The 25,491-nt window shown below is 37.0% G+C and overlaps 2 protein-coding genes across 3 annotated transcripts in view; one reads left to right on the top strand and one right to left on the bottom strand.

Moving 5' to 3' along the window:
* The window catches only part of RALGPS1 (Ral GEF with PH domain and SH3 binding motif 1), a 129,506-nt gene that overhangs the window by 38,794 nt on the left and 65,221 nt on the right, over positions 1–25,491 (top strand). The window lies entirely within an intron of this gene.
* On the bottom strand, positions 1,026–24,553 carry ANGPTL2 (angiopoietin like 2). Its single transcript, XM_075439277.1, has 5 exons — positions 24,146–24,553; positions 14,263–15,119; positions 4,209–4,402; positions 3,201–3,471; positions 1,026–2,672 (listed from the first exon to the last, which is right to left on the bottom strand). Exons 2-5 carry the CDS (start codon positions 15,065–15,067, stop codon positions 2,473–2,475), a joined length of 1,470 nt encoding a protein of 489 aa, XP_075295392.1. The 5' UTR covers positions 15,068–15,119; positions 24,146–24,553; the 3' UTR covers positions 1,026–2,472.

Below are 25,491 nucleotides of genomic sequence, written 5' to 3' on the forward strand. Positions count from 1 at the left end.
TAAAAAAATGTGTTGAAAAATTAGTATGAGTTATTGAAACTGCTTTGAAAAGAATTTCAGGTTTGGAGGAGTGTTATACATACATACACACATATATACATACTGTTATACAGTTATTTTAACAGAAGACTGTCAGCCTGGACATGGCTTTAAAACCTGTCATGAGTGTATACTATGGAGATGTATCTGTAGCTCTGTCTGCTGATACAGAAAAGCACCTGTGATAGCTTTTCTAGCGGATGCCCCATTCTTGAGATCTGCACAATGGATACCTGAAGTGTTCTGCATTCCTTCACCAAGCCAAGCAAGAATATATTGAATTTGCTATCTTCATAAAGCTTCTGATAGTTCTTTTCATGCAGGCTGTGACTGTAGGGAGGTAGTGTTCATAGTGACGCATGTTTTAAAAGTGGGCAAACACTCCACACTAGTTAGTTACCAGTAGCATGAAGTTCCTCCAGACTAATACACTTACGGCTAATGCATTGTTTTTCTGCCTCTGTATCTTAGTCCGCGGGTTATCTTGTGCTCTACCTGGGTATGCTGTGCTAGCATGTTACCAAAGGAACGTGAGAAGAGGGTGGGGTATGAACATGACCTAAGGATATTGCTATGCTAAAGTATTTTCAGGAAGTTTTGATTATTTAGTTACAGACATGTGCATACACACCACACACATTGAAGGACTCAAAGTGACTTTTCTATGGTAGGTGTCAGTCTACTGTGCATGTTTTCTTCTGACAAAACTAGTGGTTAGTTGTAGATGTCAGCAGGAATTTTACTGCCTTAATGCTACAGTCTTAACTGTTAGAGCACTGTGGCTAGGCAGTAGAGCCAGCAGATGTATTTAATATTTCTTACCTGAAACTTCATTGTTTTCCAGACTCCAGTAGATAAACCAGTGGGAGATCAAGTTTGCATATCAGAGTTGATTTGAGTTATCAGGTAGAATAGTGTGAAATTAAGTAATTATCTGTTCTTTGCTATGACTAATCTGAACCAAAACAGGATGAAATCTGAACATGTCAAAATAACATTTGTTGCTTTATTAAAGGATTACAATATTACAAGGGTAATCTAATATATTAAAAACCCTACTTTCAGTTATATACAACACATGCTACATGACACATCAGTTTAATGCACATCATACTGTTGTAAAGAAGTGATGAGGTAATACGGGAAAAAGTGTGCAAGCACGTGCACACAAATGCACAGTAAGTATACTACAGGCTTACTGAAAAATATATTGAACTTCCAGAGGCTTTTGCTCTCCCTGTTATATGCATTATTTAACTTACATTTTTTGTAGTAGTTGCTGTTTTGAAATGGGTGTTATAACAATCTGTTCTAGAAACCTACCTCAGAAGACCATTAGATTTATCCCAGTCAGTATTTCATAGTTGTGACTGACCTCTAAATATAGAAGAGTAAATCTGTTTAATAATTTGACAGTAATATGTTATAATTGTGAAATATGGTAAATATAACTTCTCTTGGCTACAGGTAACTTCTTTATATAATTTTCATCTACTGGGTAAGGATATTAAATAGCTTATGTATTGGTATCCATCATTTGCCTGCAAAGTTGGACAGTCCCTTTAGTTTATATCCAGCCACTTCTGATTATAGAGGCTACACAGCAGGTAATGACTCAAGTCAGATAAAAAAATACTGTTACAGTTGTTGTGTAGTATAACATGTTGGCTATACAGCATACTATATCTGTTATAAATCTGGATTACTTTCCATATGTAGGTAGCTACTTCATTTTGGTAAGAAAAATCATTAGGTTTTTTAAACTGAAAATATTTGGATCAAACGTAAATCTCATTTATAGGAGCAGATTCTTAAAATGCTCAAAGCAAAGGGGAAGGACTAGATTTGTCATGACAGTGATAGTTTAAGTGTCTGCTCTCAAAATAAAATTATATGGTACTAACTTTATTCATGACAGTTAACAAAGATTAAATTAGAATAATCACGCTAATGTACATATACTAGCTACACAGTTCAAAGGATATTATTTCCTGTGTCAAATGATTGCCATAATTATAATAATAAAACTCTTGCTGTACAGTTTGTAATATTTCCTGTATTTGAGAATATTTATACATAACATACAAAAATATTTAAATGTTGTGGCAGTATTTTTGCCATCCAGACTTAATTTACAGGGAATAAAAAACAGAAAGTGTATCTACAGTCCATCTAAACTGCCAGTTCTAAAAGGGTTAATATAACTACGTTTAGTACCAAGAGGTGTTCTGAATGTTATGTCATTTCAGTTCCTTTTTTTCTTCAGTTTTTTTTTCCTGGAATGATTCTTGACAATACAATGTACAAGCCTCATTTTTCTCAGCAATAAATGTACAATATCTTACAGTCCTCATTTCTGAAAAGATAATTCAGATAATAATAGCTTTATACATGATTTTTAGAACAAGAAAGCAAACCAAGAGAACGATCATTTCAGTGGAATGTGTTGGGGTTAGGTCTTATCATCATAACAACTTTCTTTAGTGAATATGATCCCCCCCGGAATTCAGCCCAGTAAACACCATCCTGGTATCGACTGCGGTAGTGTCCTCCACGATACCAAACTCCGTTGAGATTTGAATGGGCACATGCATTGTACCACCATCCTCCCTTCTGGTAATGAGCACAATTACCTGCGAAAGAAAACTCCAATTGAGTCTTAGGAACAAATGATAAATCTTACAGCTAGCAAGCAAGCAAGCTAAGCACAAAGCAGTTTTTTTCTTTTTTCTTTTTAACTGTATGTTAAACATGTAGATACTATGTGGTACAAGGTGAATTTAGGCTTCTTCAGTAGCCAGCTCTGTAGTTCGGTTCTACAGATGACTCATCAGTGTTTCTCTCCCTTGATGCAAAATTTGTCTGCATTACTGTCTCAGGTAATCCCCCCCAGCATACTTTACAGATTCTTGTTTAGTGTAAATGATAAATATTTCAATGAGAATTTTTTGTTTGAATGTTAGTATGTATGAGGGTTGACACATCAGTTTGTGCTTCTTAAGTTACTAATTGACAAAACTCTAGAAATGTAATTTTTGTGTCTCTGTGTGTATCACCAGAAGTATTTTTCCTCTTTAAAAAAAGAAGTAAAAAAAAAAAAAAAAAAAAAGAGAGGGGGAGGGAGGGCAAAAAAAGAAAGGCAACTGAAATGAACCTTGTACCTGTGTATACGTCGTGGTCCCGGTCCAGCGTGGTGAACTGTTTACCGTTGTGCCAAGTGAAAGAATCTCCCGCGTTGCCGTTGTAGCGTCCCAATCTCAACTTGTAATACTCGCTTTCTGGCTCCAGTCTGAAGCTAGCATACTCAGCAAATACTTTTCGACCTGACCAGTCTTCCATTGTTATGAGCAGTTTGTAGTTGCCTTGATTTGTTAACCAATAAATATTTTCTAATCCAAGCCAATATTCTCCATCTATATTACCAAATCCTTGCTGTAAAGGAAGCAAGAGAAGCATGTTAATATTGTGCATCTGCTTTAATGGTAAATCTGAGTGTATTCATAAGTGGAATACCCCAGTAGCTTATTTTATAGACACTTCCTCTCCTGGAAGGGTAAACACACAAATTCCTTTTCAAGTAAGCTGTTGGCCGGACTCTAAAATCACCTTCAAGTTAACTTTAACACCCTCTAAAAATTACAGAATCACAGAATGGTAGGGGTTGGAAGGGACCTCTGTGGGTCATCTAGTCCAACCCCCCTGCCGAAGCAGGGTCACCCAGAGCAGGCTGCACAGGACCTTGTCCAGGTGGGTCTTGAATATCTCCAGAGAAGGAGACTTCACAACCTACCTGGGCAGCCTGTTCCAGTGCTCCGTCACCCTCAGAGGGAAGAAGTTCTTCCTCATGTTCAGACGGAACTTCCTGTGCTTCAGTTTGTGCCCACTGCCCCTTGTCCTGTCACTGGGCACCACTGAAAAGAGTCTGGCCCCATCCTCCTGACACCCACCCTTAAGATATTTATAAGCATTTATAAGGTCCCCTCTCAGCCTTCTCTTCTCCAGGCTGAACAAGCCCAGCTCCCTCAGCCTCTCCTCATAGGAGAGATGCTCCAGTCCCCTCGTCATCCTCGTAGCCCGCCGCTGGACTCTCTCCAGCAGCTCCTCATCTTTCTTGAAGTGGGGAGCCCAGAACTGGACAGGTAAACATTAAACTGCTCACTTGTCCTAACCTTGTATGTCTCCCAGTTCCTGAAAAAGTTGACGGACCCATCCAGCCGTCTCTGAATGACTGTCCAGCCACCAGGGTCATGCCGTTGATCACACCAGACTTGCATAAGCCGGTTTGTGTTTTCTGGTTTTACAAGATAGATGGAGCTTGTATCATGGCCGTCTTCTAATGCTTGTAGACAGTCTCTCCAGGGCCCTGTGTCAAAACAGAAGGACTCTGCATCAAAATGCAATTGAGCATGTCTTTAATGCAGGGCGATATTTGAATTGGTAGCTTTTTACAGTAGATTTGCTTCTGCTGAGTAGTGCATTTGTATTTTCCTCTTACCGAAAGTACAGTGTCCACTAAGTGTTTTCAAACATTCATTTGTTGTAAATTTATTTCTGGAACATTTCACAATGAATTACACATAAAGGTAGATCTTATTTATTTATTTTAAGGCAACTGCACTTAAATATTGATTATATCGTCAGAGAAACTAAATATGAATTAATCCATGTATAAGTATTAATATTAATAATTTCTTTTAGAAAACAAAATTGCAAGTTTGACTTTATTTCTGTCTTTGAGAAATTCAGCTTTTTAGATCTCGAAAACATCATTGGCACGGACATTAGTAATGGAACCAGCAACATAAATTGAGAATGTAGGTGTTACTGTTGTCACCTTAATAAATGATAACACAAAATAGAAATTAAAATTTATAACATGGAGTGCCCACTTACATAGTGAGAGAAGTTGTAGATAAATGAGAAGACTTGTAAAATACTTTGCATTCACAGAAATTACTGGTAATGCTCTCCTATTTTCAGAAGGAGAATGCATTTTTTTTTTTCCTTGAGCTTAGTAGAGTCCATAAAGAGCTTACTCTTTTTGAAAGTGTCTTACATTCGTGATTTTTAAAGAAATTTTCTCCAATGGGAAGATAGTTAGATTCTATTTTAATGAGTTTGAGAAATTTAAATATAAATAATTTAGGAGCCTGTGTTGATGCCTGCAGGTAGACTCCTGCAGCTGCTTTGCCGCTATCCTCAAGTTGCCTAAGCAGAAGAGTGAAGTCAACAAGAATCCTCAGGATTAGAGACCTTTGATTGATGATGATTCCCCCCGCCTTCCCTGAAGGAGGAAGGCTTGTCAGATCTTCCCATGAGGAGTCTTACTGAAGCATATGTTGCTATCAAGAGTAATTTGTCTTTTAAATTATTTCAGTTCATCTATCCTTTTTCATAATTCACTGTTCAACACTGGTAATTGTAGAGCTACCCTTAGTAAATGAGTTAGTAATAAATTAGTTTTGTAGAAGCAACATCAGCATTTCGGGGGGTTTGTGCTTTTTGGGTCTTTTTAACTAGTTGATCAAAAATCTGTGTACCAGGAGGCAATCCAGTTTTTTGGTCTGTGGCCACGCTGTGTTGTTCTGGTTTCCTTAGTCATATTCACAGACTGTGACAAGAGTGCTGCTTCTAAGGTGCTTCTCCATTTCTGTCGTGGCTAACTGTTCAGATTTCTGGCAATTTAGGTGTAGATGCAGTATTCTGTGACACAGTTGCATGGCTTATGAGAGGTGGAAGACGACAAATGTAATGAATGCTGGTAATTTAAATTGCTCTTGTTTATTTGATCACAATGTGTATGTAGTGACACTAAAACAAAAAAGAACATGTCAGTTCAAAGTCATCATTGAAGAAACTCCTGAAATAGTCAACTACAGATCTTTGATCTTGTCTTCATAAAAATAAACACATAGCAGTATATGATGTAGTGTTTACATCTTCCTAATCTTGCAGTTTCTTTCTAGGCCGCGTGGCAACAGTGTTCTACTGCACGTGATTCTTTTCTCTGAAAGTGCTTTAAGGTGACAATAAACTATTGTAAATACTTCAAACCAGTGTTTGCTACTACTTTTCCATGACGGGTAGTTTTCTGTCAGATACTAACTTTCCAAAATTTTGACTAAAGTGTGTAGTCTGAGATTTGTCATCTCACCTTGGAAATGAAAGGGAATGTAGTGAAGACAACTGGCCCCAGCACAGGTCTCAATAAGACACCGTGGTTAACGGCCTAAGGAAAAAATAGTTAAGGGATTTTTGTGCTTTTATTTATATGAGGCTCTTTCTTTGTACTTGGTGGTAGCTTAATTTAAACACCTTTAGTAAGAAGCCTGTTCAGTGCTTTCTGGAAATACATATGGACTGTGTATCAACCAGAACTCTTGTCTGCCCAGGCACTGATGCCTTCAAATGTCTCTAAATGTGATAAAAAATTGGTATTACAAAACCCAAGTTGATTCTTATTCAAGGTGTTTGGATGAGAATACATGATTTAGATTTGTTTACTGCTTATTCTAGTGTTCTTGGCATATTTCTATCGATTAGTGCATTATTTTTTTCTCCCCAATGTCACATTTGCCAGCTTTTGTTCCTCACATGAGGCAGTTTTTGGTGAGAGATTACACAGGAGTTAATTGTTTCACATTGTTTCCTTTAGAACTCTGGAGGAGTGTGCATTACTCTCTGCAGTTTGTTAGTATTCACTTCTTTCATTGGCTTTATAACCTCTTCTACCAACGTTTCAGTTTGAGATAAATCCTGCAGAGTCTCCTCGTTGCCACTAACCTGTTCAACACAGGAACCTCAGAGTGTCCCCTCAGTGAATACTCATATCAAAATTAATTTAGACTTTCTACTGTTGCCTTAATTTCTCCAAGTATGTCTTTTTTAGCTTTCTCTATGAACTTGTAGTGAGGCTTCCTGTTCCTGATGTGTTAGAAGTCAGATTTATTATGCCTTTTTTTCCTTTTGCAAGTCATTCTTCACAGAATCACAGAATGGTAGGGGTTGGAAGGGACCTCTGTGGGTCATCTAGTCCAACCCTGCTGCCGAAGCATTCTTAAGACACTCTGTCTTTAACCTGATGGAGAGTATGTTATTTTCTTATTTCCACATTTGGACATCACTTTAGTGCTTTGGATGATGTCATCTTTCTTACAATGCTGCTTTTTTACCAAGCTGCTTAACCATGACAAGATTTCCTGGTCCTCTTAAAGTCTTCTTTTTGGATGGATGGATAGTTCTGAATTTCCAGTAGGGTATCTTTAAATAGTCTCTATGGTACTTGAAAACATTATACCTTTTCACTTAACACTTTTAGTTTATGCATTGGTGTTGTAATATTCCACTATTTTGTGTCATTTGTGTCTCTAGGTTTCTGATAGGCTGTTAAATCTTATTAAAACCACAACTTTCTAGAGTATTAGTTTAGAAGCATATATATGTTTGGGTTGGCCTTGCATATATATATATATGCCTAATATTTTTGTGTCCTGTTTAAACAATCTGTTTTGCAGATTATATTTCAGCATTTCTTACTTTAATTTTGTCCACTACTCCTATCCAAAGATTTTACTTGAGGGTACAAAATCTGCATTGCTTCACTCAGAGGATGTATCAGTTTAAACCACCTGCTTCATTAAGCCATAATTATCAGTATGAATATATATTGTCTGTCTTATGTTATTATGTATGTTTATTTTTGTATACTACTAATGCTTTTTTGAAGAAGTTTGTGACTACATAAAATTAGCATACGCTGTATGTTAATGTTGCATTAACCTTTGCATTACTGTTTGCTGTTTATTATTCAAATATTTAACTTTATTTTTTATAATGCCGTACAGGGTTAAAATGTTTACCTGCAGGTTTTATCTGGTAGAGTATAATAAACTGATTTGTGTGCATGTTTTTCTAGGAATAATGTCTCCTATAGCAATTGCACAAGAAAACATACATTTCATAATTGGTATAACTGGCTACTAAATGTTTTGTTCCCAGAAAAAGATTTGTTGATTTCTTGGGTAAGGATGATGAATCAAATTCATTCAATTTTTTTCAGCTTTCATTTGTCTTTAGTGTAGTCATCTTCCAGTGTTACACTAGCAAATTTATATAAAGCAGAGTATTTTGATAAGCAATTCATGTAAGTCTGTTTTATACAGAAGATGTAGCAGTGATTCACGTAATAGTAAACACTATTGTGTTGTTGTGTGTAGAATTCTACACTCTAATAAATTGTTGTTTCATATCTACTTGAATTATGTTGTTTCATATCTACTTGAATTATTGACCCTGTAGGCTAAACTTTTTGATGTTATAAACTAAACCCCATCTGCTTTTTTCTTTGGCATATTAAAGCTTATGGTTGTAAGGAAAATTGTTGGGGTTTGGCCCTACATCCCACCCCAAACCTCTGGGTAATAACTCCAAGAAAGGAGTTGTTGTTAGTGTCACAGCTAAAGCATTTAATCCTGAAGTCTTTTATTAGACTTTTAGCTCTTTCAAGCCAAGCCTGAGGAGCAATGTTCCTAAATAGGACCAGAGAAATTTTAGTTGGAATTCATATTTTCCTTAGTAGAATGGAGTAAAATACAATTGTAGTTATTTTGAACAATCTCTGGTGTTGACGTTAGGTGACTTACTGGCTATTTACTGATTTTTATTGGTTTTTTTTTTAATTTCTGTAGAATTTCAGTGTTGTATATATGTTCAGTATTTTGCAGACAGAATTAAATTTACCCAACTTACTCTTTTGGGCATGAGTGGGAAACAAGAATGCATAAATAAGAATTTGAAGTAATGGATTTAAGGATAAAAATGCAAATTCTTCTACTTGGAATCAAAACCAGGAATTTTTACATTTTCCTGTATTTTTGCAAAGAACCAGCAACAGGAACATTGCAGCGGTTTTTATGCCTCATAAAATAAGACTTTCTGGGAAATGCATGATCAAAGCATGATGCTAGTCCTTGCAGAGAAATTAACTTGTCTATTATAAAGTGTGCATCTCTAAAATTACTTTATATCCAGTGATGATGCCCACATTTTAAAATGCATTCTTTCAGTTTATTTTCTGTAGAACACTTTACTATGAGACTAGGGTTCTTTAATTTATCTACATCATGCTTTTATGATTTACTGCCAATGTTGTTATGCAGTCATCAGCTTTTACCATCTTAGAGCTAATAGACTATGATGTCTCTGTTGAAATATCCAACACTTCAAGTATTCTTAATAAATTTTTGACAAGACACTATGCTTCTATGCCTTGCCTCTCAAATCTGACACATAATTTTTTGTTATTTGGTTAGTCATTTTGGCTTGCCTTTGTGAATATGGAGAACTACACAGTAAATCTGTAATAGCAGGTAGGGAAAGACATTTCAAACATGACAATTCTAAATGAGTGTCTTCTTTTAGATCATAGGCATAATAATGTTTTGTTCTGAAGTACCTTCCTCTGAGTGTAGGCGTAGGGATCTAATATTCTAGTACTGTATAAAGTCATTACAGAAGGGGTTGCTGCTCTGAAGATTTTAAATTACAAGTAACTTATGAAGTACGTTGTTTAAGAAATTTTCATGTAGAAAAAAGATGAGCACTTTATGGTAAGTGATGTGTACAGATCTCTCTGTAAGTTTGTTAAATTAATTTCTGTGGCAATTCTTATTCTTTCCAATTCAGATTCCTGGTTTTTCACCGAGGTAAATGCAGCTGTGCCAGTCATATGATTGGTTGGCCAGCAATAACAGATATTGCCCTTTTTTTGCAAAAAAAAATTGGGCAGGAATTGTGTAAACTTCCTCTATAGTTTATGTGCTACTGTTAGGAGAAAAGGACAGTTCTTTTACTAGATCTGTCTGGTAATTAGTGTTTTCATAATAATAAAATGTAAATCTTCCTTCTGAAGTATTAGCGTGCTCTACAAACAAGGGTTGTCTTATCTTCCCTTGAAAAAATGAGAGCATCCTGCCTGACAGGTAGTTTTAATAAAATCACCTTTAGGGAGTCAGGCAGACCTTTGAGGAGTAGTACTTTTGTAATGTGACCAGTGCCTGTTCACTGGCACAAAGACACTTAATTACAAAAATACTTTTGTAGTACTGGATGTATAGGATGGAGACACAGCTGTATAGTGAAGAGACCATGCATTTATGTTACATGAAGACCAGAATTGGTTTTGATAACTGATCGTGTGATATGTATTGTATTACTTTGGACTTGCATACATCTGTGCCAAGTTGAAGAATGTGAAATAAGGTTTTAAAATTGTGCAAGTAATTTTGCTAACCCAAACCACATGATTACTTTTCCCAACCCTGTCTTTTTGTCTTGCATCTCCTTAATTTCTGTCTTCCACAGTCATTAATTTGGTGTGGATTCTTAAAATTTCCCTGATCATATTTTATTTCTTGACCTTAACTTGAACAGTTAAGTTGTACTAAACAAAATAGTCCTTCCATTTTTTTAAAATCTGTAATTAATAAAAAAAAAAAAAAAGAGGAGGGGGCTAGGATTACCACAGAATGGTTTGGGCTGGAAGGGACCCTTAGAGGCCATTCAGTCCAAACCCCTGCAGTGAGCAGGGACATCTTCAACTGGATGAGGTCACTCAGAGCCCTGTCCAACCTGGCCTTGGACCTTTCCAGGGATCGGGCATCCACCACCTTTCTGGGCAACCTGTGCCAGTGATTCACCAGCCTCAGTGTAAAGCATTTATTCCTTATATCTAAATCTCCCCTCTTTTAGTTGAAAACCATTACCCCTTGTGCTGTCACTACAGGCCCTGCTAAAAACCCTGTCACCGTCTTTCCTATAGGCCTTCTTTAAGTGCTGAAACGCTGCTCTACGGTCTCCCTGGAGTCTTCTCTTCTCCAGGCTGAACAGCCCCAGCTCTCACAGCCCTCAGATCATTGCTGTGGCCTCCTCTGGCCCCTCTCCAACAGGTCCATGTAATTGCTCTATGAATATAGACCTAATTCTGCTTTGCACTGATATTTTCACACCGCATAATGTTCTACAGAAATAAGATGACATATTTCAAGGTCTTAAATATATCTCTTACGGATTTGGTGAGACTCAGTAATCATAGACAGTGCTTCATGGGGAACTGGAAGCTTGGATCCATGCAGCTTTTAATTTAAAATCATTAATACAAATGAAAGGGAAATAGGAGATTTGTTTTAAAAAAGTGAAGTAACTTAAATCTCACTTTCTACGCAGTTTATGTGCATAATTAACTTAAATGTTGTTTGATTTTGACACTTGTTGCCTACCTCTTCCAGTGAGTTATCAACTTCCAACTATGTATCTGTTGGGACAATACAGCAGATAAAAAATATATAGCAAGTTTTTGGAATTTGTGAGGGATAGGTTTTCCATAAATAGCTGAGAGAAATCAAAGAACCATAGGATGTGTTACATGTGTTACTACTACAACGTAGTAATTAGGGAAGAACTGCTTGAAAATGTGAAATGGAAAGCAGTGTATGTGATCTTGATTGTGAAATAATGGAGGTCACAATTCTTAGGAAAGTGAAAAGCAAAGCAAAGAAAATGAACTTAAATACAACAGACTTCAGCAAATTCGGAGAGCATGCAGAGAAAATGCTTTAGACAATTAGTTCAAATGAAGAGTTTACAAGTTTCTTAAGGAGTCTCTGGGGACAGTGCAATGGATTTTGCTATTGTAGAAGACAGCTAGGGAAAATTAAATAAACTGACCTGGCTGAATCATGATCTTTCCAGTAGCTTTAAAAACATGAAGAAAGCTCAAAGTAGATGCCATCTCAAAGTACTAAGCATAGCTGGTTGTTTGTGGGTGTGGTTTGGTTGTATTTTGGTGGTTGTTTTGTTCACCACCACCCCCCCACCTCCCCACCCCCAAACAACAACAGCGTGGACAAAATGTACAAAATGAAATCAAGCTACTGAGAGTAGCAAGACTGTAGCAAGTCTACGACCAAGGGAAAATACCAGTCTGCTACTTTGTGAGGGAAGAGCTGTCAACAGGTTAAACTGAGAAGGCATTTAATATTTTTCTTCCATTTTGCTTCAGTTTTTGTTGCACAGGTTGGCTATGATCAGATGGTTAGTACACCCAGGAGCTTTGACAGAGGTTGAGAACTCAAAAGACAGTACACAAAGGATTGGATAAAATATAGGTAGATTTTTTTTTCGATGGCTGGGCAGTTGGGGTGGTGATGGGTTTTGTTTGTTTTGTGGGATGTTGGTTGTGAGTATCCGGGGGTGGTGGTGGTGGTGTGTTTTTGTGGGGTTTTCCTAGTTCGTTCCCGACACCTGGCTGAAGCATCATTTACAGCATTAATTGTGGGGAGAAGTTTTTTTTTTGAGATGTGCTTTGTGAGTGGAGAACATTCTGGAGGATGAGGAAAATGTATTAAATGTTCCTTGCCCAAAAAGAAAGGTGGCAAGAGGGGAGGAGAAAATGTAAGGTTAGATAGGTTAACTTCCATTTTTTTAAATTTGCTTGAACAAATCAAACTGCTGCAAATGAGAAAGTAAGGAGACAAATGAGTATTATAATGGATTTGTGCAGAAGAAATGTGAAACTTCTTTTTTTCTGGGAAGTTATGTAGATAAGGGAGAAATAGCAGATGTCAAATCTTATCTTAGAATCATGGACTTTGGAAGGCACATCTGGAGATCAACGTGAAAAATAGCTGGATAAGCAGCACTTCCACAGGTGAGGATCTAGGGGTTCTGTAGGGTTGCAAGTTGGTCATGAGTCAATGTTTTACTTTGCAAAAAAGGAAAATGCTATATGAGGATAAATCAACAAAAGTACTATGCACATGAAGTAGCTTTTCTATTCCGCTGTGTGATGGTGAAGCCTCAGCTCAAGTTTGGGTACTTAAAAGCACAAGGAGGATGTGGACTAATTAAAGAGTTTTAGGATGAGTGTAAAAGGAAGGGGAAAGGTCTTAAAAGAATGCTTGAAAGATATTTCAGTTACAGAAAGATAGGAAAATACTAAGCTTGAACCTACTTTGAGATCAAATTCAAAATGTAATTATCAAAGACGCCATCCTGTAGTGTATTGCTCCAAAGAAATTGTAACAGACCTGATTTTCTCCTGATTTTTTTTTTTAACATAGAACCTTAGAATCATGAAATTTTTGGCTGAGGTTCTGCATGCCACAGTGCCAGCTTTGGTGAATTCATCTTTGGCAATATTGTGAAATAACTGCTTTGTAGCAAAGTGTGTTAGACAGTGCTTTAGACTGAAACAGCTGCTGAAGTTTCTTTCATTGTGGATATTTCCATGGAGAAATAAGTCTTTTTTCTTTTTTTTCCTACATGTGGCAGTTGCATTGTTTGATAATTCTAAAGAGTTTGACGATGCAGTTCACATGTCTTGCTCTGTTTACAGTCTTAGTTTCAGATGTCTGTGGGTCCCCTGTCTTTTTTCTGAGGCAAGTACATGTTGCTCACACACTGAAGAACAGATTTGTCTTGTATGGGATACATAATACTTAAACTGTTTTTTTGAGATATGTGGGACCATAGCTGAAACTGGATTCTTTACCTGTTATTTCTTTATCATGTAGATCAATTAATCTCTAACGTGATTTCAGATGCCTCTAATCTTGCTTATAGCAGAACTCCTAAGACTTAATGAGGGCTGTATGATATCCCTTATTATTCCACCACTTGCTTCCCTTTGCTCCTGTCTTAGAGCACAAGTGCCCTATGTGAGGTACAGAGTAGATACATATTCCTTTTTGAGTTACACAAGCACAAAAATTATCACATGCTAGATAACAGACTTGTAATAACTTCATAAATGTTGACACAAAAAGTGTCAAACCCCTGCAGATGTCTTGAATTATAGCAGTTCGGTCTTGAGCCAGGTAAATAAAATTTACCAGCTCCTTTATCTTAAACATCTGATATAAATGGTGGGTTTGTCTTGGCAAAGTAACATGAGAAAAATCTGTGGGGTTAGTGTGTCTGAATCTGTTAGACATTCAGAATTTACTTTGTTGCTTTCTTTCTGTGCTTTTACTACAACGTGTATTAAAAATACACAAGATAGATAGACAACATCAGATCTAAGAAATCTCAATTAGTTCAAAATAACTCATCTGCATTTATTTTCCTAAATAAAAAATTCTGTCTGCATTTTTGATATTACAATTAAAATGTTGCACAATGCATATTAGCATAAATTATTGTAGACATATTAATAATATTACTTACCAGATGGTTTATCTGTTGAAGTCGGAATACTAGTAACTGCAGGCATGGTTGGTAAGGTAGGTGGCAGAACCTTTAAGTTCTGGTCACTCTGAATCTCATTAGTAGATATCTGGTTAATAATGCGATTGTAAGTAGGAGGCTGGTATGCTTTATTTGGTGGCTGTGGAGTCTGTGGCATTGGCTTTATGGATGGCATTCTTTGACAGTGTTCTTCCAGTTGGGCAATTATAATTGACTGATTGTTGGCAATATACATCAAATGCTGGTACTTGTGCTCTAAGTCTTTGTATTTGTTTGCAAGCTGCAACATATCTGCAGTTTGATTTAAAATCTTATTCTCAAGTTGAGAAAGTTCTAATGCGTTGTCACGTTTTCGGATAATTTCATGTAGTAACTGCATATAGAGTTGTGTGACGCGAGAATTCATATTTCTGCTCTCTTTTCTTAAGAGTTTAACCTCATTAACAATACCACCATCCACCTCTACCAGTTGCTGGAGAGTTTCTATTTGTCTCTTTTGTTTGAGAAGTTCATTGTTAAGTAACTGTAATTCTTGTTTATTTACTCTGTTTTCAAGTAGAACTTCAGGCTCCTTAGAATTAACACAAATGGCACCTGTCACTCTCTGTTGAGGTACAATAAAGGTGTAAGTGCATTTGTCCTGTGTGTCACTGGAACGCTTATATCTGTTCATATAAATGAATTCTTGTTCTGTTTCATCGTCATTGCCTTCAAATTCCTGTGTTTTGCTTGCTGTAGCTCCCACAACAGCTACTAGTATTAAACAGATGAATCTTGTTGTCATCGTGATACTCTAGTTCTGGTCAAATATTCTTCTGCAAAGAACTTTTAAATATCTGTTTTAAAATAAATTTAACAATAAGTAACAAATATGAAATCAATGCAAACTTACAACTGATAATCTGTTCTAAAACTTACAAAGTATTACATAGCAACTAGTATGTCTGTGTACAAATGAGATACTTTACTTGTCCAGCATGAACTTATGCTGGCTAAAGGGGACATGATGGGGAATAGTTGTATCATTTTGTGGCCAGAACTGTAGTTGCTAGCATATAGTTTATCTAAAGCCTGCCAAGAACCACAAGAAATTGAGTAATAAATACCAGGATTTGAAGAGTTCTTTTTTCCAGGCAAGTACCACAAAAGTTTCCAAGATTGGTGTTTTCATTTAAATATGAATTACATTTTAATTTCTTACAGTTACAAATATAACTTTTAAATGTAAACAGAATGTAAATTAATATGTGATGTTAAAAGTTCTAAAAATATCAAATAGCTCATTTGCAGTATTTTATCGCTGCATGTATATTGCTGGAGATACAGCTTAGATGAAATGTAACAGTTTTACTTCAGTCAGCAGTATCAAACTTCATAGTTTAAAAAAAAAAAGAGGGAAGAACTTCCTTTACATTAGTCCTTAATGATTATAAATGAACTCTACTGCCCAGATATTATAGGCAGTAAAATCTGTTGGTTTTCTGCACTAGTAAAATTTACGACTGAAGTATTTATTGTGACTGTCATTGGAGACATTGTCTTTATACTCAGCCTGGTGATTTCACTTCATAGTCCCTTCTTGGAAGGGGAAAAACACATTCCTATGTGCATGGTGGACAAAAATGACCCCCAGCTATTCAAATTAGCTGCTAGTGTGATGTACTGCAACAGTACCCATTTGGTGAAATTACACAAAGTTAGTTCTCGGAGCAGATTCATTGGAAACGTTCAGTGGAAATCTGAGCCCATCACAATCTCTTAAGAAATAAGACAATACCAGATTTTTACAGGCAAGAGTCATCTCAGAAACACGAGCTTAGCATTGTCACTACTGCCAGGAATGCCCTTGTCACAAATCACTCTCTTATCAGGTTCTTGAACAGCACTTTGATATTGTGTATTCCTAGGAGCTTTTTGGTTTTGAATTTTAATAGGCGTGTATATATAACCTAGTTTTTAAAAGTAAATAAAATCAGAGGGAAAAATGCAGTATTGAGCTTTTTCAGTGCATAAAGCCCGCTTGATACTTCTTAAAATCAAGGTGATGTTACCATCATGTGTTTCTTTGCTTGTAAAACGTTTCACATGGAATAACCATTCAGTATTTAAATAACTGTCACCTTACCGCTTGGTCATCCTTAGTAGAATTGAAATTTTTTAAATGACATGAAATGATAATAGTAACAGCTGTGAGAAACTGTAATGAGTCCAGCTGAGTGCAGCCAATATAGATAGCTAGAGGCTGGCAGACTTGATGTATGAGGAACAGCAGAAAGAGCTAGGTTTGTTTAGCCTCCAAAAGAGAAGGCGAAGGAGACATCTTACTGCTGTCTTCAACGATTTAATGGGTGTATGTAGAGAAGATAGATTCTTTTTGAAAGTGCACAGTGAAAGTGTAATGGTCAATGGATACAAATTGCCTCAGGAAAAACTCATTTTGGGTTTTAGAAAAAAAAGAATTGCACAGTGAGGGTGACCAAGGACTGAAGCAGTCACCCAAAGAGGTAGTGGAATCTCCACTCCAGAAAATACTTACATAAAGTTTTGATTTAGGCAAGGCTCTGAGCAGCCTGATCTAATGTTGAAATTAGCCTTGCTTTGTAAAACGAAGGTGAGGTCCCTGAATTGTTCTATGATTCTAGGCAGCTGCTGACTTTTAAGAAAATTTTTTTAGAGTTTCAAAATAATGATGGATATGCATGCTTAAACAATTATTCATACTGAGCAGAGATGGTTGTCAGTTATTCACATTTTTCTGTTGTTTTGAAATAAACCATACAAGTTTCTGTAAATGCTTCTGTAAATGATTCAGATAAAAGTGACCTGGACTTGATCCTTCTTAAAGTTTTTGGATATACATTTTTTGCCTCAGTTTCTTATTTGGAATAAAGTCATTTTTATTCTGCAAATGGAAAGGAATTGTGCTTTACAGAACTTGTCAAGAATCTTGAAAACTTGTCAGATAAAGGTTTGGAGTTTGACATGGTTTCTGTAAGGAATGTTATTTGGAGCCCTGGAAAACAGGGAACATAAATTCACCCCAGACAGCTTTAACTTGCATAATCAGCATTTGCACAGCAAGTCACACTTGGAAACCCTGGCAGTTTTTCAGGCCTCATATTTCTGCACTGATGGACTGTTTCTGCAAATGTCTCTCGCTATAGGTGCAAAATGGGTTTCATTTCACTGTTTGAATTGAAATATCTTTTTTTCCCCCTCAACAACTCTTAATTATTGTGACCACTGGAAAGATACTCATTTTTTTCCTCAGAGTTCACTTGTGTCTCTGTTACAGCATCTCGTTACAGCACAGGATTTGGGGTGCACATTCTTTTCCAGACTGATGAAATACAGAGCAACATGTAACAGTTTGATTTTTCTCCAATCTTTTTTAAGAACTGTTTAAGGAATAGAGTTCATCAGCCTCGTCTTAACATACCAGTTCAGACTCTTTCAAAATAGAATAGACTATTTCTGTTGGAAGGGACGTACAACAATCATCTAGTCCAACTGCCTGACCACTTCAGGGCTGACCAAGTTAAAGCATGGTATTAAGGGCATTGTCCAAATGCCTCTTAAACCCTGACAGGCTTGGGGCATTGACCACCTCTCTAGGAAGCCTATTCCGGTGTTTGACCAGTGTTTGTGGAAGGTAAGATATCAGTGAATGACATCCGCATGATTAGACCATGCTGAAATGCTTCTCTCTCATGATCTTGCTTGCATATCACCTTTTCTAAGGTGTTCTTCCTATAAGAAAAAAACATTGGAAGGAAAAGTACAGTGATAAGATGCTCCTGTACAAATAGAAACAAGAACCATACTGTCTTCAGATGTCCTTCTTCCTGTAGAGTCTGTTTATGAAGTGATCTCATAAGTCTTTTATTGTCTGTACTTGTTCAATTAAAAAAAAAAATATTCAGAATGAGGACGATTTGTTGCATATTGGGATGGACTACATAACATAAATAGCATTTCTTCTCTTCTGCAGTTGGATTCAAATGAAGTTCATAACCAACATGCTTGTTTGAACAACTCCCAATGATTAATCCTTCAGGGAGAAAAAATCTTGCTGGAGGAAGCAAAGAGGAAAGCCAGAGAAACAATTTTAAGGAAGGATTTAATGCTTTTTAGTATCTTCCTCTTCTTTTTGAGTAGGAGAACATCAGATTCTTGGGACATCAGAATTCCTTCCCACAGAAGAGGAAGATCTTATTTATTTGATGTCTAGCACACTAGCTGTCAGTTTTCTTCTGTTGCACTTTTTCCAAGTAATTGCTCATACTCTTTGAACTTAACTAGTGCTGTTGCTTGCTGATCACTCAGTTCTTCCTGTTTCTCTGGCTCAGCCACCCTCTTCCTCTCTCCCAGTATCTCTTCTGCAGTGGACTGGGAGGGAGCTATATTACTGGGGCCATATTTGTCCCCACTACAAAATTCCACTTCGGTAGCTGTACACTTCAACCTCGCCATCGCATAAAACTACATTATATAAAAGCATGCTTGCAGGTTTGGTGCAAATTTTCTTAATTACTGGAAATAGAGCATGTCTGTCTTTTATCCTCATGCACGTTGACAAAACTTCACCAAACAGTATACAAATAATAAATGGGAGAAGTGAAAGAAGCATATTTAAAAAGAAAGATATGTGTTTTAATTAAAAATCAAATAGAACTTATAATAAGAAAAAGTATGAAAGTTTAAAGTAACTCCACTTCTAGATTCTGGCTGTTCAAGACTTGTGTACTCACAAAAGCATTTTTCATGGGATTTGAGTTGGGACAGACTGGCCTGCTGCAGATGCACCTAAAGCCAATTTTGTTTGTTTACCCTGCTTGGCATTACATATTACTTTATTCAGGCTAAATAATGTTTTTTTTCTGTTTGTCTTTTGCCCGTATAATTGCCTCTATGAAAACTTGTGGCAGCATTGTTGTGTGAGTTATAATCATAGTATTTTTCACACTCCTTGCCAGCATAAGCGCTTTGGTTAAAATTTCAGTTTGTAGACCAAATGTTGGCCTATCTATGTATATAACTGGAAGTAGGTAATAAATAATAAGTTGGTTTGTTTTCTCAGTCGTTGTTTGTCCAACTGAGGATGTTCCCATGATCTGGTGAAACAAGAGGAAATAAACTATGAGATATTTCAGCATTTGATTGTTTTTTCATGTCCCTTAAAGGGAAAAAGTAAATAAAATCTTTCTTTGTCTTTGCTTTGAAATATTTCTCTGTCCTGTACTCTGTCATGCTTATGTTGGACTTTTAGTTAGTCAAAATACATTACCTTTTGATTGTTACGAGTATCTTGAAATTTATACATGATATTTCAACAAGATTTGAGCATTTTACTATCTAAAATTTTACAGGTGTTTCACATCCTATAGTTTAATCAGTCGTGATCCTGAAATGATAAAGGTAAAATACTTCTATGTGCAAAGTATTACTGTTTGGCAAATGTTCACTTTTTTTCCTTAATCAGCTTACCTTAAGAGTAAGCAGTACAGGTAGCAATGGCAGCACTATATGGCCTTCTTATTTTTTTAAGCTCCATATAACAAAATACACACTTCATCATGGATATTCCAATATGTGTACCTTTTTTCCTTATTTGTTTGTTCTGATGCCATGCTTCAGAGGATCTCATTTTTACAAAATAGACTGGCTAACTGTCTGTTTCAGGTTTTATGAAATATATTACCTGTCTTTGGGATTTTTGTGTACAAAAGAGAATGAAGGTATGTTTCCATCAGATGAAAAATATGACTTGTAATGACATAATAAAGTATCATTAAGCTTATTTGAAAATGCTACCAGTAGTCTTTCAATGCTATGGCTGTTTTTTGTTGCATGAAATTTGTTCATAATATAGACATTTGTAGTATTACTCTGGAAAGAAAAGTGTTTATGAAAAGCTGAGTATAGATTGTCGACACTGTTGCATCTAGTCCTAAAGTGGTTTTGCAATGTTCACTCTTTCAACGATTGAGAGATTGGCATCTTGTCTCTAGGAGTTTATACTTAATGTTCTTTTTACACCTACACTTTTCAGTGTTCTGCAAAAAAAAAGCAGAGACCATAGGAAGACCACTGTATGGTGGCTGAGTACTGAACTTTGTTATGCTTTACTTTGGATTACAAGTCAGTTAAAGGAGGAGATGTTTTGATGTTTAAGGAAGACATCACTTGTACTATAGCATTTTGGAGAAATAAAAAAAAAAAAAGATCTGTAGAAATCTTGTGTGGAAAACCTTAACTAAGAGAAATCTGGAAAATAATTGCCTGAATTTCATACCAGAATATAAATTTTGTATCTTAAATTGCATTGGTATTGGTTACTCCTCCAGGTAAGGAACATAAAAGTAGGTAAAAGCAGTAGAATTTCTTCTTGCCACTGCTCTTATTTTTCTAGATATAGTAAACTGTTACTGAGCTAGAGGACTGTAGGTATGAAAGTGTGATACGCTGAGGTATATAAACGCAGCTTTTGTACAAGTGATACGTGACACTGTCTACCCTTGGAGACTGCTTTTACAGAGAAGGCAATTTTCTGTACTAAAACTAGGATGTTACACAAGGAATTTCTGGGGACTTAGGTAACTATTTGAATTGCAGCATAGTTTAATTTATTGTGAAGATAATCTAATTGAGAAAAACACCGCCAAATTGGTTTGAGGAGCTCATACATCAGAACCTGCTATATGATGAAGATAGCAATTCTCACTTCAGAAAGTTATACTAGATTTTTAGAGGCTTGTATGTCACAGCTTAGAAACTAAGGAGGCATTTTTAGTTTATCTGGCTTGAGTTATGATAAACATTGTAAACAAGGTGAAGGAGTAGGTTTCCTATGTGACTTTTTACACTTAAGTGGGAGTGCTCAGTAAGTTGTCAGAATAAAATTGGATTCTCCATTTGAGTCACTGTATCTTTGGGATGACAACTGTTGTCTTTACAAGAAACTGCTACAATTTTTTATCATTGTCACTCCACCTCCTTAAAAAGGCTCCCAGAGTATCCCATACCTTAGAAAGTTAATTCCAGAATTAGGGGGGGATATTTATTATTATTTCACTCTGTTTTCTTTATATGGTTTTATTTATGTGTTATATTTTCTTTTTTTTTTTGTAATAGGTGACTTTCATGTCATGGAAGAGTGGATAGGAAAGGTCCAACATTCACAATTTATTCCCATCTGTGTAAACTGTTCTGACTCAAGGGCTTATAGTCTAGAGGCTGAATCATTAAGACTGTTTGCAGGTCTAACATGCCAGCATTTAATGCACCATAATTAAACTGCAGAGCCTTTTAGAAATATCCAGATAAATGAAAAAACACATACATAAGAAGGAAGAGATACACACTTTTCACACAACACTGATACTTTCTGACATTTGTCTGTACGGTTGTTTCAGCTTAGAAGAAAAAAGTAGCAGTGATACCTTGCATACAGATGAGTCTGTTTTGCTATGCTAAATCACTCTGTTAAATTCAGTTCTGAGGGTGAATCAGTTCTTGTGTGCTGGTCGTATTTAATATAATGAGGCTAGCAGTCATTTGATGGGCTGGCTTTTACTACATACCTTACGTACTGTGGTACCTTTTGTGCAGATTCCTCAAGCGTTTAGACATATAAATGAAAGTATATTCACAAAAAGCAGTGTTAGCTATTACAGCATTTATTCTTGAAAAGGTAAACTATTTTATTTGATTGTGAATTCACACATAGTTTCATAATTGTTCATTCTAAAGGAGAAACATGAAAAACTAGCAACAAATGTTCACTGTTCGCTTTGATACTAAAAGGAGTTTTTAGATCAGTGCAGTTTTACATTTTAATTGATTGTAAAAGCAAATGAAGCAAGGGTGTTGAAAATGTAAAGTCTTACTGTAAAAAGATCGGAGGGTTTGAGTTTGTTTTTTATTAACAAACACTAGTTTTTGGTTCTGTGGAGTCCTTTGATAGTGTTTGTGGACTTAACAGTTAGCTAGCATGTTCCAGGCACCAGGCCAGAAATATGATCTGGATTTCACAGCACCGTTGTGATAAGATAGATAAGTATGAATTTTCTGAAGCTGCTTTCTTTCTTACTCCCTGCCCCTTTACTCAGAGCTCATGCTCTGTTCTTACTCCTTCTCCCAAACATTCTCTTGCATGGAATTATATTAATCCATCCTCTCAATTTTGCAGGTAGTCCTCATATTTAATGTATTAATTAAAATATTAATTTTTGCTCTTTTCTAAGGAGAGGGACTTCCACTGGTACAGGTTTTCTTTTAGAATTAACTCATGTATTTTGATTTTTAAATGAGTACTGCTGTGAAAAAACTGAATGATTACTTTTTTTACATTTTGTAAAAGGAAACAGCAATTCACAGTGAAAATACAGCACAGTAGTATGCATGTCATGTATTAGGAAAAGCTTGAAAGTTTTGTGTGAAATTTTAACGTAAATATAATAGGGGATAGGGAACATCTTACACATGATAGCATGCGGTTTCAGTTATGAAAACATGATGTAAAACTATGTTGAAAAATTTAACGCCAAACTTAGAGGGGGAATGATTTTGAGGTTTCTTGCCACTAGTTAGTTGATTCCATTGTAAGGATTGCAACACTAACAAACTAATTAATTGCTTTAGATGCTTTTATTATAATGCATTCTATACTCAGCTTTTCTGTCCACTTACGATTGTGGTGAAATTTTGGTTCAAGCACTAGTTCATTCTTCTTCAAAGGAGATACTTTTTCCACTGAGAGGATGACTTTTTCACCGTAGGAGTTGGAGTTTTTCACTTTAGGATGACTAAAGCCACACTTCAGAATGAGAGTATCTTAATTAGCTCTTGGAAAACTTTTGTTTTGAAATAGTAGCAAGTGCTGCAAGAAACTTCAAAAGATTATGTATCTTTTGCAGCCGTGTAACTTTTTTTAAAGTTTTGGCAAAAGATAGCTTTTTTTAGTTACAAGAAGTACAGATTTTCTTTCTGGATTACGAAGAATTGTAGTCATGTTGTTTGTGGATTGTTCTTTGTGCTTTGCTAAAGTTCTGTCATAGATGTGGAATGTAATTCTTGAGAGAGAGCACTGCTTTTGTTGTTACTTCCCTTAACAGCGGCCTCACCTTATTTTCATTTAATCCAATCACTGCCAAAAAGTGCTCATACTGTGTGTGGTTATATGTGTGTGTGCACATTGTACAGAATAGCCCTTAAACAGATTCACGTTTTAATGAATGTGACTCATTTTGCCCACGAAAAATAGCAGTTAGATTGTACAGTAAATATTTAATGCTTACACAAAGGTATTCATAAATGCTAGGTTCTTTTTAAAATGAAATTTTTGCAAAGTCCTAAATTTTTTTTATAGATTCTATTAAAGTTCCAGGCACTTTTATATCTTCCTTGATCAGACATGAGTGTAAGAAAGACTGAACGGAGATTTCATAATTTTTTAATACAGATAGTCCTTTAGAAAAGTTATCATAGAAATTAGGTGTCCTAGAAAATTTGTTGACAGACACACGCATTTTCAGCAAGTTTGAGGAAGCATGAATCCCAAAGTTACATGTAGACTTAAATAAGATAAAAAAATATTTCATATTCTTGAAAATAATGGCAAGAAGGCTTTTCACTGCCTGGCATCATAAAATGCCTCAACTATTTTTACAACTGTATTTTAATATTTTTGGGGGGGAAACAGGCTTGCTGCTTTATGTTAGGGAGCAGTAGTGGCTCTGACAAGGTTACGTTCACTCCTGTGATAGTCCGGCTGGCTGCCTTTGCAGACCAGCCGGTCTTGGGACCCCGGACTACACCAGCTGCGCCCTCCCAGCGCGGTGCGTCCGCTGCGCGTCCTTACCCCGTCTCCTTGGGCTTCTTTCTTCAGTCCTCGGCGCGCTCGCATCCAAGGTTTCCGGAGCAGCTGGCCCGCGGGGGCCGTGACATCTCCCTTCGCGGGCTGTCTAGGCAGCGCAGCTCCCCGGTGACTGCAGTCTGCCGCCGGGCAGCTGTGGGTGCTCTGCTGGAGTTAGACAAGGATGTAACTAGGTGATTACAAAATTATTTCTTTTCTCTCCAAGATTTTGTACAGCGTGGCTGCCCAGGCTGAGCCACGCATCCGCGCCGTGCTGCGGCGAGGCACAGTAAGGCTTTTCTTGGTGAAAGGGGAGAGAACTCGGCGTCCCGGTTTCAAGGTCTGGAATCCATCCTTTCATGCGAGGCTAAAGCAGCCCGACGTGAACTTCAGCTCCTTTGTGGCAGACTCACATCCTGGTAGGGGAAAAAAAAAGGAGGGGGGGGGGGGGGGGGGGGAAGGCGAGCCTGCACGAAGCTGACGAGCTCTGGTTGGATGAGCGTTCCCCCTCCTCCCCCGGGCACCGCGGCCCGCCCGCGGCCGCCGCCTCGGGCTGCGCCGCGCCGCAGGCAGCGGGGCCGGCCGGGCCCGCCCGCGAGCCCTGACCTCACGGCGGGCGGGGCGGGGCTGGGCCGCGGCGCTGCGGGCCGGTTCCGTGCGTTGGAGGGGCCTTTGGAGTTAGGAAGAAACTCTGGAGACTCCGTTTTCAGGAGCGTGGCTTTGGTTTTTTAGATCAAATGAGATGCCAGAATGTGTAACTGCATAGGATTCGTCCCCAGAATGTCGGGGGGGCCCTACTTCCCGCTTCGCAGTCTCTTCGCGGTGAGCTTACCGACGTAGAGAGATGGAGTTTTTGTCGTCAGAGGCACTGAAGTAGTCCCTACGAGTTTTTACTGACTGGTCCTCTTTAATGTTAGAGAAGTAGAGCAAGGCTGCTTTATTCAGAGGAGCACTAATATTTTCCAGTTTTGCCTCTTCCTAGGTCATTTGTATCAGGAAATGGCTTGTTCCCAGAAATAAAGGAAAATTGTCCTAATTCAAGCAAACCATTAAAATAATCTAATGCAGATTGAGAATCGCTAATTTGGCTGAACACCAGTGCATTTTTTAATGTTTGCTTGCTACTTGTGTTAGTAATCTAAAGCATGTTTCTCATTTGATTGCTGTGATTTGTTACTGTTTCCCTAGAACCTTTCTACAAATTTGCTACTGCAGAACTTGCTGTGTGTAGAATACTTTTGGCTATTAACTTATCACCTCTGGTTTTCCGAAAGATTTTTTTGAATTAATGTACAATTTGAAATGTATTTATAGCTTGCTGGGCATCTTGCAAATAAATTATCAAAATTGAA

This window comes from Opisthocomus hoazin, chromosome 19, assembly GCF_030867145.1.
Source record: "Opisthocomus hoazin isolate bOpiHoa1 chromosome 19, bOpiHoa1.hap1, whole genome shotgun sequence".
NCBI lineage: Eukaryota > Metazoa > Chordata > Aves > Opisthocomiformes > Opisthocomidae > Opisthocomus > Opisthocomus hoazin.

Coding starts and splice junctions, on each gene's coding strand:
- ANGPTL2 (XM_075439277.1), bottom strand. CDS start 15,067: ATGACAACAAGATTCATCTGTTTAATACTAGTAGCTGTTGTGGGAGCT. Junction 4,403..14,262: donor TTCAACAGATAAACCATCTG/GTAAGTAATATT, acceptor GTTTTGACACAG/GGCCCTGGAGAGACTGTCTA. Junction 2,673..3,200: donor GGACCACGACGTATACACAG/GTACAAGGTTCA, acceptor TTTCTTTCGCAG/GTAATTGTGCTCATTACCAG.